The sequence below is a fragment of the Manacus candei genome, unplaced genomic scaffold (assembly GCF_025592945.1).
Source record: "Manacus candei isolate 608988 ecotype Guabito, Panama unplaced genomic scaffold, ASM2559294v1 h1tg000061l, whole genome shotgun sequence".
NCBI lineage: Eukaryota > Metazoa > Chordata > Aves > Passeriformes > Pipridae > Manacus > Manacus candei.
The window spans coordinates 7,071,113-7,085,132 of record NW_026138109.1 but is presented as its reverse complement, the minus strand read 5'-3'; the positions used below and the strand labels follow the sequence as shown (position 1 = coordinate 7,085,132).

The window sequence follows — 14,020 nt, the reverse complement described above, 5'->3', positions numbered from 1 at the left end:
AAGCATCATTGGCATGAGATGCTGAGTTGATGCCTTTTCCCAAGGATCTTGGATGAAGATGGAGGTTGCCTGACATGCTCCCTTATACTGGAGCATTACCAACATTTTCTCTATCACTGCTGTGGATGCTTTTCTCACTTTTCCTAAGCAATACCCCAGAATGGGTACTCTGGAGCCACTGCCACTTGTAGCTGAATGGTGAGATGATATTTTGATAGGGGCTCTATATGTGCAGCTCTCCATATCAGCATGGACATATTTGAAGGCTCAAGACTAGGTATCATCTGCAGATACCCATTGGTGCCGATAGGCACGGCTGGGAAAATCCTCACCCTTCCCCACTTGGTCCAGTTCACCGACAAGCCAGTAGAGGGAAAGGATCCTCTTCAGCTATTAACCCCTCATGGGAAGGCTTTGTGGGATGGAGATAGCAGCCTGGCGTGGGAGACGGGAGACCTTTTTCCCTGACACCTGCATATGGTGCGACTTCGGCACGGCCTCTCACGTCCGGTGTTTTTTGTGTGTTTTCCGAGGCGTTTTGTGTTTGCTCCTTGGCCGATGCTGGGAGGACTGGATTGGAAAGGAAAGGGATTTTCATACTTCATCTTTTTCTCGCCGGGGCCTGAAACGTGAGCGCCTCCGAGGCGTTGCTGAATGAGGTGGTAATGTGTTCATCAGCTGGGAAATCACCGGACCTCGGAAAACAGGGAGGGGAAAGATAGAGAGACACACGAGGATTTGTGTCTGCCCATCTGCCCCTGGGCAACCGTGGTTTTAGGATGCAGCTGTTGGATGTGGGGAGCACAGTGTTGAGGAGCATCCCAATGGTGTTGGGAAAGGTGGGGGCTCTACCTCAGTTAGCTCACCGTGAGCAGCAGCTGCCCTGAAGAGCTGTGTGGACATGGCGTTCCTGATGATGTGCTGGAAGCGGTGCTCCTCGTCAAGGGTTGAGCGAGACACAAGAAGAGAGAGAACCTAACTCAATAAATGCCTAAATATGCCTAAGAGGTGCCCATGAGCCTACTGCAGGGCATGGGTTGACCCTTGGCTCTGCCCATCCAGGAGCACCTTGCCATGGGGAGCAGGTTGCATTTTCCTCTCTAAATACAGGTCTCGTCCATTAGACCTCATGCTGACTGTGGTGGTGTTTCCCTTGACCTTGGTGCTCTTTTTCCTGCATGATCCTTCCTTCACCCACTCCCAGTGCCACCACACACTTAGTCTTCTAGAAATCAAAGCATTTAATTTGAGTTCTCAACTCACCCTGGTCATGGGTCTATGGGAAGCTCCCATTCAGCATAGCCCAAGACCTGGCTGTGCACCAGGTGTTACGTGTGTAAATAAAGCAGTTTGAAGTCTCGTTTTTGGTTTTGTGGACTCTCCTGCCCTTGCCATATTCAAGGAGCATTTGTCAGCTCCCTTTCATTGCTCCTGCACCTCCTTTCTCTTCCTGTTTATCTGCCTCTTTTGTAAATTAAAATCTCAGGCTCTACTCTTTCTCTACATCTCATTACTTTTATTGCCCATCTCTGAACAGATACTCTTTTCCCCTGATTTTCTTTATGCAGGATATCCAGGATTAATGCAAACGTTACGGGTCAGGGCATACTGTTTATTTACAGCATCACATATTTTATAATCTTGGGTCTTTATATATCACCTAACATTTTGTTTGCCATTTTAGCTGTGGCCACAGAACAAAGGCTGACATCACTTTGCTGTCTGTTTTCAGCTAATTTAGGCTGCAGCAATGTGTGTGATTAGTTCAAAATCTCCCTTTCAGCATGTGGTGCATTGCATTTATCATCACACCGTGATTCCTTACTGCCTGGCACTGCCGTTCACTTTGATGGTCTCCCTTATCCATCATATTCTTGATTAGCCTAAATAATATTATCATCTGCCAGTTTTTCCTCCTCGCTGCTCAGCCCCTCTTCAAAGCATTAATAAACAGATTATGTGCTAAGGCTCGTCCAAAACAAAGAGGCACAGAGAGTTGGCAATGCTGCTCTTGGTCCAAGCTGCTTTGGCTGCTTAATAAATTCAGGGGCTGATTCGTGAAGAAGGTGATAGCAAAAGGAGACAGAGAAGACTCCCACTCTTTTAATACAATTAAAAGATTTTCTGTTTTCTGACATGCCCACAACTCTGCCCCATTCACTTTATGAATGGTTAATGCCAGTCTGAATAACCAAATGTGCTCTTAGTGTTAATACTTCAAAATGCAACCATTCTGCATTCAAATGTCAAGGGCCTTTTAAGGGGAATACTTAGGACTTTGCTTTCATGGGAATAGTGTAGTTTAATATGAAAAAACTGTAAAATATTATTGATGTGTGATATTGTAAAATTAGGGATGTGGACATATGCTTGCAGTTAGATTAATAAACATTATTAATGTGTAAAGATATAATTTTTATGTTTCTTTTTTTTTCCAAAGGGTTTTGTGGTTGGTTTGTGTTTTGAGCTTATTGATGAAAGGATAGTATTTATTTTGAAAAGTCAATTATTGAAATCAGGGCAATTTTTTTGATGGGCCGAAACTTGTAAGCAGCGTAATAAATTTTCTTTGTCATTTACAGAAGTATTTCTCTTTTTGTTTGAGATGAATGTGGCAGTCTTCAGGTCAATGGCTCTGGTTTTCCCTAAGGTAAATTCTGGAGGTGCTGAGCTGGCCTCTTCAAGGTGAAAGCAACTTGCAAATAAAACACCTTTAAAATTTGCATTTATTTGGGAAAGGAAGTAAGAGAAGAGTGATCACAGCCGTGTTCACAATTTTCCTATGTGTTGCTCAAATTGAAATAAATGTAATTCTTAAAGAACATAGGAAATGTGGCAGAAATATCACGTCTGCTCTGGTTTGTAGCCTCACGGCTTCTTGGAAGCAGCTGCTGCTCTGGCGGCTGCATCAGCGTTAGCAGACCTGCGCTTCACAAGGGTCCCTTCCCATCTGCAATCAGGATGGGTGTTTTGTTTGTGCAGTATGCCCTGGCAGTGACTTCTGATGTTTTTTTTTGTGAATGAAAACACCATGAGGGTTGTGTCTTGTGCTTGCTGTAACCAACTGTTCGATGGTTGAATTGAGCAGCCCTGCAGTTGCTATGCTGGGTAGAGGAGCAGCCTGTTGCTCCCTTTTCACTTCCCTCATTTATTTTGTTTGTTTTGCTTAGAAATTCACTATGGAGAGGTTGGGAAGTGCACTGCAGCTTACTCGCTCCCAAAAAACTCTACATAACCTGCTTTGAAATGCTGGCTGGGAAATGGGAGGAGAGCGCTATGGATGCTGTGCCCCCTCCGCTGGCTCCAGCTTTCTTCTTGGCTCAGGCAAACTGTGCTCTTCATAATCCTGAGCAAGAGCTGCTCAGAGATGGGAGAGGGACTTGGTTGGCTTTATTTCTTTCTTTGCGCTGGTGGACCAAATGTCTGCTCTGACTCTGAGTTCAGTTTGCATCCCTGCTCACTGTGCTCCCACTGTACTCTGGAGCCGTTGGGAATACTGTTCCTCCAAAACTTCCATTTCCCCTTTTAGAGGATGGTGGTAACTCTCTTCTGCGCTTATTTTGCTCAGTAAATAGGGTGAAAATAGATGAGGTCATTGGTGTCTATACAGGCAGATTTGGCCTCCATTTTCTGTTTACTAGGACTGCATTAGTTATGAATAATGGCGCGTCAAACTACTCGCTCCAAGCAATTTATTCATGGGATTTGGCCCTGCTTACTGTCTGAGAGTTGCCTGCCAACAGGATCTGATTTTTAAAATACACTTACAAACATGCAGCCGTTTGCCCGATCTGTTTGCAAACATATCTGGGCCTCTGGGTGCTGAGCAGCTGCTCAGCCCTGCTCTCAGGGTGGCACAGCTGGGCTCCAAAAATCACATCCTGATGTTTCAGTCCGTGGAGGGGCAGTGGCCATGTCCTTTGAACTAATTAAAAGAGATGGAAGACAGTAAGTCATGGGTGATTTTAAAAAGTCTTCCTTCTCTTTTTGCCCTAGGGAACGTCATTATGTGAAGCTGGCGGCACACACGCAATCCCAAGCCTTTGAGACAGGATTCCCTCTCTGACCCAGGAGAGACGGCAACAATTTCTAGCTCATTTCTTGCTGTCTGGCAAATTTTACATCTAATTTTTTGCTCTGTCACGTCCCCATGGAATATCCCTTGATTTATGTGGTGTCTGAGTCCAAAACAAATGCTTTTGCTGGATACCTGTGTTCTCTCCAAGAAAGGGTCCTGCTCCCCAAACTTGGATTAAAAAGCCAAAACCAAAAAGAAACCCCCTCTTGCTGTGGTGTGGGTGGAGAAGGGATACAATAGCCTACGTGTGATGAGAGGCATCCACAGGTTAGCCCTGTCCTCCTGCTGCTGGTGCGACGTGCACCATGCGCCGCTCTTTTCCCAGGTATTGCTCGTTTGATCGATTACTTAATTTGCACACTTGTGTGACAGAGACTGTCATGCAATGGCTCTTTTGTCGTGCTGAACTGAAGGATTTTATTCTTAGGAGACAGTTTAGGCTCCGAGATGCTTCCCGAGAATGCCTAGACTGTTGTTCCCATGGGCCATATTTGGAAATCCCAACTGTTTCTGCTTGGCCAAAAGCACCAGTTGATTTTAAGGGACGTTTTGTTTGTGTTATTGTGCAAGTTTCTGGCCCCTGATGGCCTTGAAAGGAAAAAAAAAGCCCAACTCACAAGATATTTGTACTAATTAAACAGTGGGGAATTAGCTTCTCTTCTCCACAGGTTTGGTTTTTAGGCTTCTCTCAGGCTTTTTGCACATATTTCCACAAACCTCATTAACGTGGATAGTGGATGTAACACAAAATTGGGCAGTTTTTTCCTCTTGTGTTTGGGGGCATGCAGACTGAAGATTAGAAGATTAAGGATGTATTCCCTCCACCCAGTTCCATTGCCTCCAGTTCCATATCCCCTCCCCTGCCTCTCCAGGAAAAAAGGCTCCTCAGTTTATTAGGGGGTGATTTATGCCAGCAGCCTGTCCTAGGTCCTTTGTGCTGCTGCCTCTCTCCCTGGATATAGAGGGTTTTTGGGAGAACTACATCCTGGCCAAGACAGCGAGAAGGATGCACACCTCCCCCTGGGTACCACACCACAACTGAAAGTCTTATTATTTTTATTATTAAATTCTGAAGTCACTGGTGAACTCAAGAATCCCCCTTTGTCCCAGGAAAGCAGTCCCTGGAAAGCCACCAACGGACTGGTCTCTGGTAGTTAACCTCTGCTGCCAGTGGAGCAGGCTGGGTGCCTGCTACAGGAGCCCTGCTCAAGCTCTCCCCACCCCAGGGGCTTATCCTGCCTGCCCCAGGCTCTGCTCCTACAGAAACCCAGCGGCTTTGTTGAAGGGCAGCTCCAGCTTCTAACAAGGATTGCAATTCACCAAGTGTGGATGAAGAGATCAATGGGAGCCCAACCATGCACTGTTCCCCCTGCGCCTCTGCAGTTTCACTCCATTAATCTTCTGCGGTCTCATATTTGGCTGTAAGGAAATATGAAAGGGATTTTGGAGGGAGGAAGATTACAATCCAGAACCCTCTGGATTGTAACAGATGCCGTGATGTTGCTTGCAGTGTGTGGGATCACAGGGGCAAAGGTCCTGCTCCCCAGAATTTGGAGCTAAGGACTAAATCCCTCAGCCCACATCACGGCAAGCGCCTACTTCTTGCTCCACCAGGGTCTCTGATTTAGAGCACAAATTCCTCTCCTTCATGCAAGAGATTCTCGCTGAAACACTCCCCCTTTGAAGGAATCTGTAGGATTTTTTTCTCTCCCCCTCCTGTACAAAATCACACAGTCAACAAAATCTTTTCCAGTGCTAATCCTCAGCTATGCAGGAGGACTCCTCCAGCCCCACGATAGTAGGGGAGAGACAGATGTTCAGCAGATAATTAGTGCAGTTGTGCAGCGCCTTCCTGCTCGAAGCCTGGATGCCAGAGCCTCCAAGTAAGTTGCTGTGTGTCTGCCTGCATCACTTTGTGCTGTGAGACCTCTTTGGAAAACTAGAGCCAATGGGACTTGCTGCTTTAGGATACATCACACTCCCTAGAAAAGTCCTCTCTTGCCCCAGTTGCTGGAGCCATTTCTGCTCCGTTATCCATTTAAGCATTGCTGAACCTCTCTAAAGTCTTTTTCCTATGGGCTACTCTTCCGAAAGGGTGCTTTTTTTTTCCCTTTTGGAGGTTTTCTGAAATCAAGGGTTAAATTGTGGGACAGAATCATCTCCTTCCCCATGAGTGTAGCAGCACCAAATGGAAAGAGAAGTGATGATTTCAGCACAGAGCAGGGAAACACTAACAGTGTCTAGAGGTTTCGTTTCTTAATGACATTTTTGAGTGGTTTTCAGAAGCAGCCAGAAATGGCATAGGTTGCATTTGGTTGGAAACCAGGGAAGAGGAGTCCTGACTCCTGTTTGACAAAAGATGTGAAGTTGGGTTGCAAATCCTTTGCAGAAACTAGGCTCTGTGGGAACGGGAGGCTCACTTTCACATTTTTTCATGGTGGTCTTGAGGTCCATCATGGGCTTAATTGTTTCTAGTAATTGTATAGGATGGATGTGATGGCATCTTTGAAAAGCCAGGTCATTTGCAGGGTGTTGGAGTGCAGCTGGGGGATGCAATGCAAGCCTGTCTTCCTGGTGGGATTCCTACACCAACATCTAAGTGTATACCCACAAGGAGAAGCTGACAGCTATAGTAGTCAAAGGTTAGAAGTGTTAGAAGCATTGGATCCTCCTGCATTAGGACACTGAGAGGTCTTACTGGTTGGACTTGGTGATATAAGGGATCTTTTCCAAACTTAAGGTTCTGTGATTCTAGGTTTTTGTGGCTTACTTCCCCCTGACTAGGAGAGAATGGAGATGGGGAATTCCTAGAGCAGCAGCATGCTCGTTCCCTGAGAACGAGCACCGGCATCTCTTCTGGTGTCAAGAGGACCTGCCCAAATTTCCTCTGTGGCATTCCCCATCTGCCTATCCGTCCTGGTCTTCATTGGATTTCGGACTATGATGGTTTGCAGAGCTCCTGGTACCCCTGGTACCAACTCCCCAGGACAGGTAAGGGCTGTGCCTGTGGCAGCTCATCACAGGACTGATGACAACTCATTGCACACACATGAAGGTATCCTGTGATGAGGAGACCTACACCAGGGCATGCTCCTTTAACATGCTCTCCAGCAAATTTAGTGTCTTCTTTTAAATCTTGGTTATTTATTCAGGCTCAGAAGCACTGCTTGCTTTCCGTGTGCTCGTGGGATGGGGATGACCTGCGAGGTGGCTGGCCATGCTTGGCCCCAGCAGTTGGAGCAGTCTGCAGGTCAGCGAGTAGAATAGCAATGGGAGAGCCCAAAAGTGGAGTCAAATCACTTATACTTCCTCTGTCCTCCTTTGGGCACCTTTGTACCTTGCTCAGTATTTGCTCTGCAGCACGAACTGACTCTGTACACAGCACCCACTGTTGTAAGATTAATCTTCTGGGGTTTTTCTTTGTTCCAAAAAAACCCATTTTTCAACAACAACAACAACAACAAAAAAGGGTAACTTTTGATGCATATCATTCTTCCCTTCTTGCATATGTTCATTTTTGGTTCAATATACTGTTGAAACTTTTCTTCCTGTGCAAAGTGAAATTCCCTGAAAAAGGGCAAAGCCTGCTTGTGTGCATTTATTTTTACCAGATCTTGAAATAATTTGTGACTTAAAAGGAGAGAGGGGGGAAAAAAAAGTCTGTTCCTGATTGAGACCCACTGAGCATTACTGTGATAGAACCAAAAATAATAAAGTAATGAGCAGCTCTAACCTTAGCTTAATTAACACATCATTAAGATCAAGTGCATGGAGAGGTAGCAGCTCTGTGCCTCTGTGCCTGGCACAATGCTCTTACAGCTGAACTGGGAGGCTTGGCAACTCAGGAAATGTAAAACAATTTATTTCTTATTTAAGTGTTTGTTCTTTAGCCCCAAAGAATAACCTAAATAATTTCTCCAGGGGAGACCTGCAACACACTCATAGCAGTTTTGAGGTATGGGTGGGAAGAAACGAGTTTTGTGAGAAAGGGCAGCGTGTGACGAGGAAAGGTTTGCTCAGAAGTGCAGGCAGGTCCAGATCTGGATCCTCGACTGCTGAGAGCAGTCAGGAAAATGGGAGATGACTGAAAGCTTTTAGTGCCAGAGCTATTTGTTGATGTTCGAGGCAGATCGCTTTCTGATCTCATCTCCCCTTGCACTGGGCTTGGAACCAGAAGGAGAGGTAAATGGGTCAAGATTCCCGGGGGGGCAGTGAGAAGGGCCAAAAAGCAGGCGTCCGCAGGGGGAAAACAGTCGATTTGGCAGGTCTGGAGTTCATTGAGAAGTTATTGCTTTGGAAGGCACAGGAATATCTGTTGGGAGTCATAGAAGAGTTATTGGTGTTGGAAGTTATGATGTAGAATTATGGTGGAGGATATAGAGACCCTTATAGAAGCTCAGCAAACCTGTGAATCCATCTATCTAAGCACCCTCAATTCCCACTGAAATCCTCTTGGAACAATAATAATCATTTAACAAAGGAAATGGTTTTTGACCCAGACAACTAAATGCATTTCCGCTTAGTGCTTCCCAGCCTTCGCCTGATGCTCAGCCGTGTGTTGAGGTTGCCTGTTACTTTCCCAGACATCAAAGGCTTTGAAGGAAAAAAAAGAAATTGCAACTCGGGAAAAATTGATTGTTTGCCATGAAAGTCTCTCCTGAAAAGAGCAATCTGAAGAACAATTAGCCAGAGCCATGCAAGCACGTTGCCAAGGAAAACACAGCCATGGGCGAGGATTCCCCTGGGAGAGGTGGTGCAATGCCCTACTGGCACAGGAGTGGTTAAGGAGGATGAGGGCATTGGAGAGACCTTAATTGTCTCCTTTAGTCAGGTTTTGTAAGGGCTCATGATGGAGGAGGATCTGTTTCCAAGCGAGCGCTGGCAGGAGGGAGTGGGTGAAACCCAGAGCTTTGCTCTGCTTTTGGAATGCCAGGTCCTGTCTAATATAACAAAAGCCCAAAGAACACCACGTCCTGGATGGAGGGACTGATCTGGTGTGTTACCCTCTCTCCTTCAGGTAGGGAACTGGGGCTCTGAAGCACTGTTTCTCCTATAACTAAATGTGATGGTACCCACACACTGCTTCTGCTGGACACCTCTAGCACAGACACTTACATGCACCAGCTATTCTTCTGTGAAGCCCCGTTTGGGTGATGAATATTTAAAGCTAAATGATAATTTTGGGTCATGAAAGCTCACTTTCTACCTGCAAGCTGCAACATCTCTTCCTTGACAATGGAGAGAAATAAATCCAACCTTGTACAGTTGTGTCTGCAGAAGATACCGCAGGCATCTGGGATGGACATGACTCTGCCTCCAATGCCAGTGGGGCCACATTCAGGCATCGAGTTCATTCTGCCATTGCAAACTTGTTCCTGTATTTTTGGTGTATTTTGGACAAAAGAATGATCATTCTGAGAAGGGATCAATAGCTCAGCCAAGCGTTCAAGTTATTAACTCACAAACAAACAGTGTCAGGGCTGATGGGAGGAGGAAGAATGTCAATTTTCTGTGCAAATGTTATTGCAAGGAGCCTTCAAGGAGTGTTTTATTTAGCAAATCAGAGCTATAGGAGACTGCTGTTCTCTTGCTGGGAGAAGGGAGAGAGTTGGGAAATCAAATAATGTATCTGGTAAAGTGTCTCAGGGGGGTTGACCTTCTGGCTGAGGGTCAGCCTGAAGGGATCAGATGGGGTAGGATTCCTCACTTTTCCTGTCCATCTGCCCATTTATCTTTGCTCCCTCCAGTGAAAAGGCTCTCTGCCGAGTCTCCTCACTCCTCTCCCCATGTTTCTGAGATGTTTACCTTCACAGGCAAAGAACATGAACCTGTCCTGATTCTTTCCAGCAGGAAAAAAAGATGGGCTGTTCTGTACAAGCCATCCTTCACTGGAGGTGGCTAGTAAAAAATGGGGAATCACCGTCTTGGCTGCACTCATCACTCTTAGGGCTACATGTCAGAGGGCTGTGCCTCATCCTCCTTTGAATCCTCCTCCTCCTCCTTCCTACTCTGGTGTGCCAGTGTTTTACGTTACCTCAGATCATTTCAATCGCACTGCCTTGTGCCCATAATGAAGAGTGGCAGAGGGCTAGAGGGCCGGGCTGGCAACTGAGACTGTCCCAGTTCTTAGCAGATCCAGGCATGCATCAAACTCTTTGAAATCCCAGCCCTTTCCCCCTGTTATTTCCAGTGTCAGCAGTGACTCAATATGTAAAAAGTATTACCAAGGTCGGAGCGTATGCTTTAAATCTCATCTGCCACAGAGGAGGTGGTTTTGCAACACATAAAATGTGGTTGCTGTCTTGCCACATCCCAAATTTGCAATGGACCATGCAATGTGCTCCCTCACCTGATGTTTAGGAAGTAGATGGGGAAAATCTCTATTTCATTCCCCTTTGCTCGGGTTTGTCCTGCTGCTAAAACCAGAGGCGGTGAGGTAGGTTTTCTTTAATGTTTTGGTGTGGATGTCTCTTATTGAAGTTTTTGCAGCTAGTGTGTGCTGAACCCTTATCCTGCAAGGGTACTGCTGTGACACCAAAGAGCACTGTGAGGGCAACAGAGAGGAAACTCCAAGGCTGCCTGCTCAGCAGGTTAATGTGTTGCCTGACAAGCTTCCAAAACCTGATGTTAGTATTAGAGAGTGCGTGCCTGTAGCTGCCTGCGCCAAACCCTCTGCCCTTCTCCGCACAGGAAGTTGGGTCCAGATTTTGGGGAGGCAATGCGCTGCTCTAACCCAACATAGGTGCAAGGAAGGGCTCCTGCCCACCTAACCCCCTCACTGTGCACCACCAAGAACACCGTGCTCTCCTTTCTGCTGGTAAAACTTTATGGGTAGCAGCTCCCCAGGGAAAGAGAGCCTGATGTTTCTAGAGAGCTTGCGGCCACTTTGCCTTTACAAGCCTCTAAAAGTGGAATGGAAAAGCACCATGCAATTAAGGCAAATTGGGGTGAGTTAATTAGCCCAGCCCTGCAAGGTCTTGCTCTTTTGATGCCTCTGTTTCTGTAATCCTGTGGGATCTGTGGCTGCAATGGGCAAACCCCTAGCCACAGTGGTGCAGCAGAGCCTGGGAGCTTTTTTTACCCCCAAAAGGAGCCAACCTGGTTTTGGGATTCAAGGGTGTACACTGCTGATGCTGCTCAGCAGAGGGGCCCAGTGTTCCCAGACTCAACCATTGTTACTCTGCTTGCTGAATCACATCTCTTAAGCTGGGTTTTTAGGTCCTGATGTCCCAGTTGCTGGAAGCAACAGATGTCATGCCTAACCCACTTGGCTGCATCATCATTCCCTTATATACCCCTTGCTCACACATCTGCACATCCCAGGAACGCTCCCATGAGCATTGCAGTGTCTTACCTGCTGATGAAAAGCCTTTTCCTCAATTAGAGGTGGAAAAAATAGTGAGTGATGGCATTGGGTTCACATCCAGTGAACTTCTCCTAGTGCCTGTTTGCCGTACAGCATCATGCTGGGCTCCTGAGGAAGTGCATGAGGTGGGTGATGCCTTGCTGAACAGCAGCTATATCCCAGAAGGCAGCTGCTTGCAGTTTTGTGTTGCATTTCTCACCCCCAAAAGCTCACACAAGTTGGTAGTAACTTGCTGCTGTGCACATCATGCCCTGACTCATACACCAGAAGAGTTTAGAGTGGTGGAGGGGACACACGGTTTGCAGAGCAGAGAAGGCAAAACAGCAGAACTTTGCCCTTGGATGAAACAAGAAAATCTGATCGTAAAGTCCAACACTTTATTCCACGTACAGCAATTCCTTATGAAAAAAAAATGAACGAAGCCTTCATATTTTTGCAGAGCTCTGGTCCCAATCAAATAGCTGGACTGGGAGAAACATTAGAAAATGGGGGAACAATCTCATGTTAGTCCATTGGGAAAGTTAATAGACATTTTCCATCCCAAATTTGTAGGATTCTGGGCTTTTCGCAATAGCTGTTTTACTTAAACCACAGCTCTGTGCATTGCCTCGCTCAAACTGACGGCTCCTTCCCCTCCAGCGGCCCCACTTGTCTCATTAAAGCTCCCACCTTTCCGCTGCTCAGCTGAAAATCAACAAAGGGAAATTTAGGCTGGATATCAGGAACAATTTCCTCAAGTTGACCGTGAAAGTGCCTCCAGGGAGCAGCAGCAGAGGGTTCATTGCTTGCAGCGTTTAATGGGTTTCCCATCTTAGGTGTGAGAGGGAGGGCAGCCTGGGCTTGGAGCTGTCCGGGCAACACTGAGCATCCCTGGCTGTGGGCGGTGGTCTTGTTGGTTTTTTTGATCATTTCCCTAGGGAGAAGCAGAGCAGGTGTTGCTTCTCCTCCTTCCTTACTGCTCTCACCCCAATACTGCAAGAGGGTCAGTGCGGTGGCTTTCCCCATTAATAAAGCCAGAGATAACTCCCTGTCTGGGACAGTGACCGAGGCATGTTTGACTTGAAACAGCATGTTCTCACTAGCTGTCCAAAAACCGATTTCAGGTGAGAATAACTCCACACATGTGCTGGGAAAAGCAAATGCCTTCATTCAATGACTCACTTTCTTTCAGCATCTCATTGTTGGCCCTGCATTTGCTGGAAGGGGATTTCGCTCACAGTTTTGCTGTCCCAGGTTGGATTGGATTGGCTCTTCCCTGCGTTAAGGTGAGCCTGTGTCTGTACTTCTCAATATTGCTGCTCTGGCATTTATTGTATGGATGGGAAACTGTTTTTCCAAATAGTGTGGTATCCTGCTCCATGTCCCATCATGGCGAGTGCGTAGAGCACCATTTCTGCTGAGTCCTGGCATCAACACATTGCACCTTCTCTGCAGTCCCTAAGGGGCAATCACTAGAGAGGCTCCCAAAGTATTCCTTTTCTGGGGAGGCTGGTTGTGGCATGTCACTGAGTTGGAATTAAATTTCATACTGCATTTTAAAGAAATTATTTCAATTTGAAATGCAATGTCTCGTGTCAATTCTCCTTGACCAAAAAAAGTGGTCAGGGAGGATGGAGGAGCTGCTACTTTTCTGAGGTCAGTCAGTTTGAATGGAGCAAACCATGTTTTCCTGAGTGGAATGCTTGCTGCAAAATTATCATAGAGGATGCTTTGAGGTGGAGGAGTCCTGGGAAGCAGCAGGCATAGGAAGGGCTGACTGGTCATTTCTAGCTGGCAGTACAGGCAGGAAGTGCTCACGGAGGATCAGCTCTGAAGCAAACATCCTGCAGAGATAAGCCGAGGGGTCAGCTTGGAACTCAGACAGTGTAAGATATGGGAAGAAGAGTCAATGAGGAAGACACAAAGCCCTAAGGGAAATGAAACCCTCATCCAGGCTCCTGCAGCATGTGGGAGGACTTCTTGGAAATCAGTGGTTTTGAGGAACAGAATACCTAAGCATCTCACAAATATATTCAATCTTACCTTGGATCACTTTTAGCCTGAAAGCCTGGTACATGGAAAAAGGCAAAGAATGATCTCATAGTTTAGCATTCCATCATATAGTTGCTGTTGCAGAAGCTTCGAAGGGAGAAGAAACCACACATTTGCGGTATGAGAGAGAGACCAGTGCTTTCACAGTCCATGTTCCTCATGCTGCCGTGTAAGTATCTTATGGCTGTTTATGGGCATTCCCATTGCAGTGACCCTGGAAGGCCATACATATGATGGGGAGAAGAATCCCAGAGTTTCTGGGAACCACCATTTCAGGGTGTTGGCAGGTAGTATCCCACAGTGATTTTTCTGGGTCACACGTCCTTCCTTTCCCACCCTCCCTCCACAGCTGGTGTTGAATGAATGCAGAGGAGGACATTCAATCCTTTCTTTGAGTCATTTCATAACCTAAGGCTAAAGGCTACAGATGAGCATGGCCTGTGGGGGACAGGGAACAATTGAAGGTCCTGGTCAGCATGACAGGCAGCGGTGTCAGTGCAGCAGCCGCCAGGCTGTTTTAAAGCAGAACCCTCTCTAGATAGTTT

The 14,020-nt window shown here is 46.6% G+C and overlaps 1 protein-coding gene across 5 annotated transcripts in view; it reads left to right on the top strand.

Moving 5' to 3' along the window:
* The window catches only part of CNTFR (ciliary neurotrophic factor receptor), a 203,419-nt gene that overhangs the window by 85,321 nt on the left and 104,078 nt on the right, over positions 1–14,020 (top strand). For 3 of the 5 annotated variants that reach the window (XM_051804630.1, XM_051804631.1, XM_051804632.1), the window contains one exon: positions 12,616–12,709. The exons of the other annotated variants lie outside the window; for them this stretch is intronic. In XM_051804630.1, the coding sequence (XP_051660590.1) occupies positions 12,616–12,709 (94 nt within the window). The remainder of the gene's footprint in view (positions 1–12,615; positions 12,710–14,020) is intronic. 5 annotated transcript variants of the gene reach the window in all.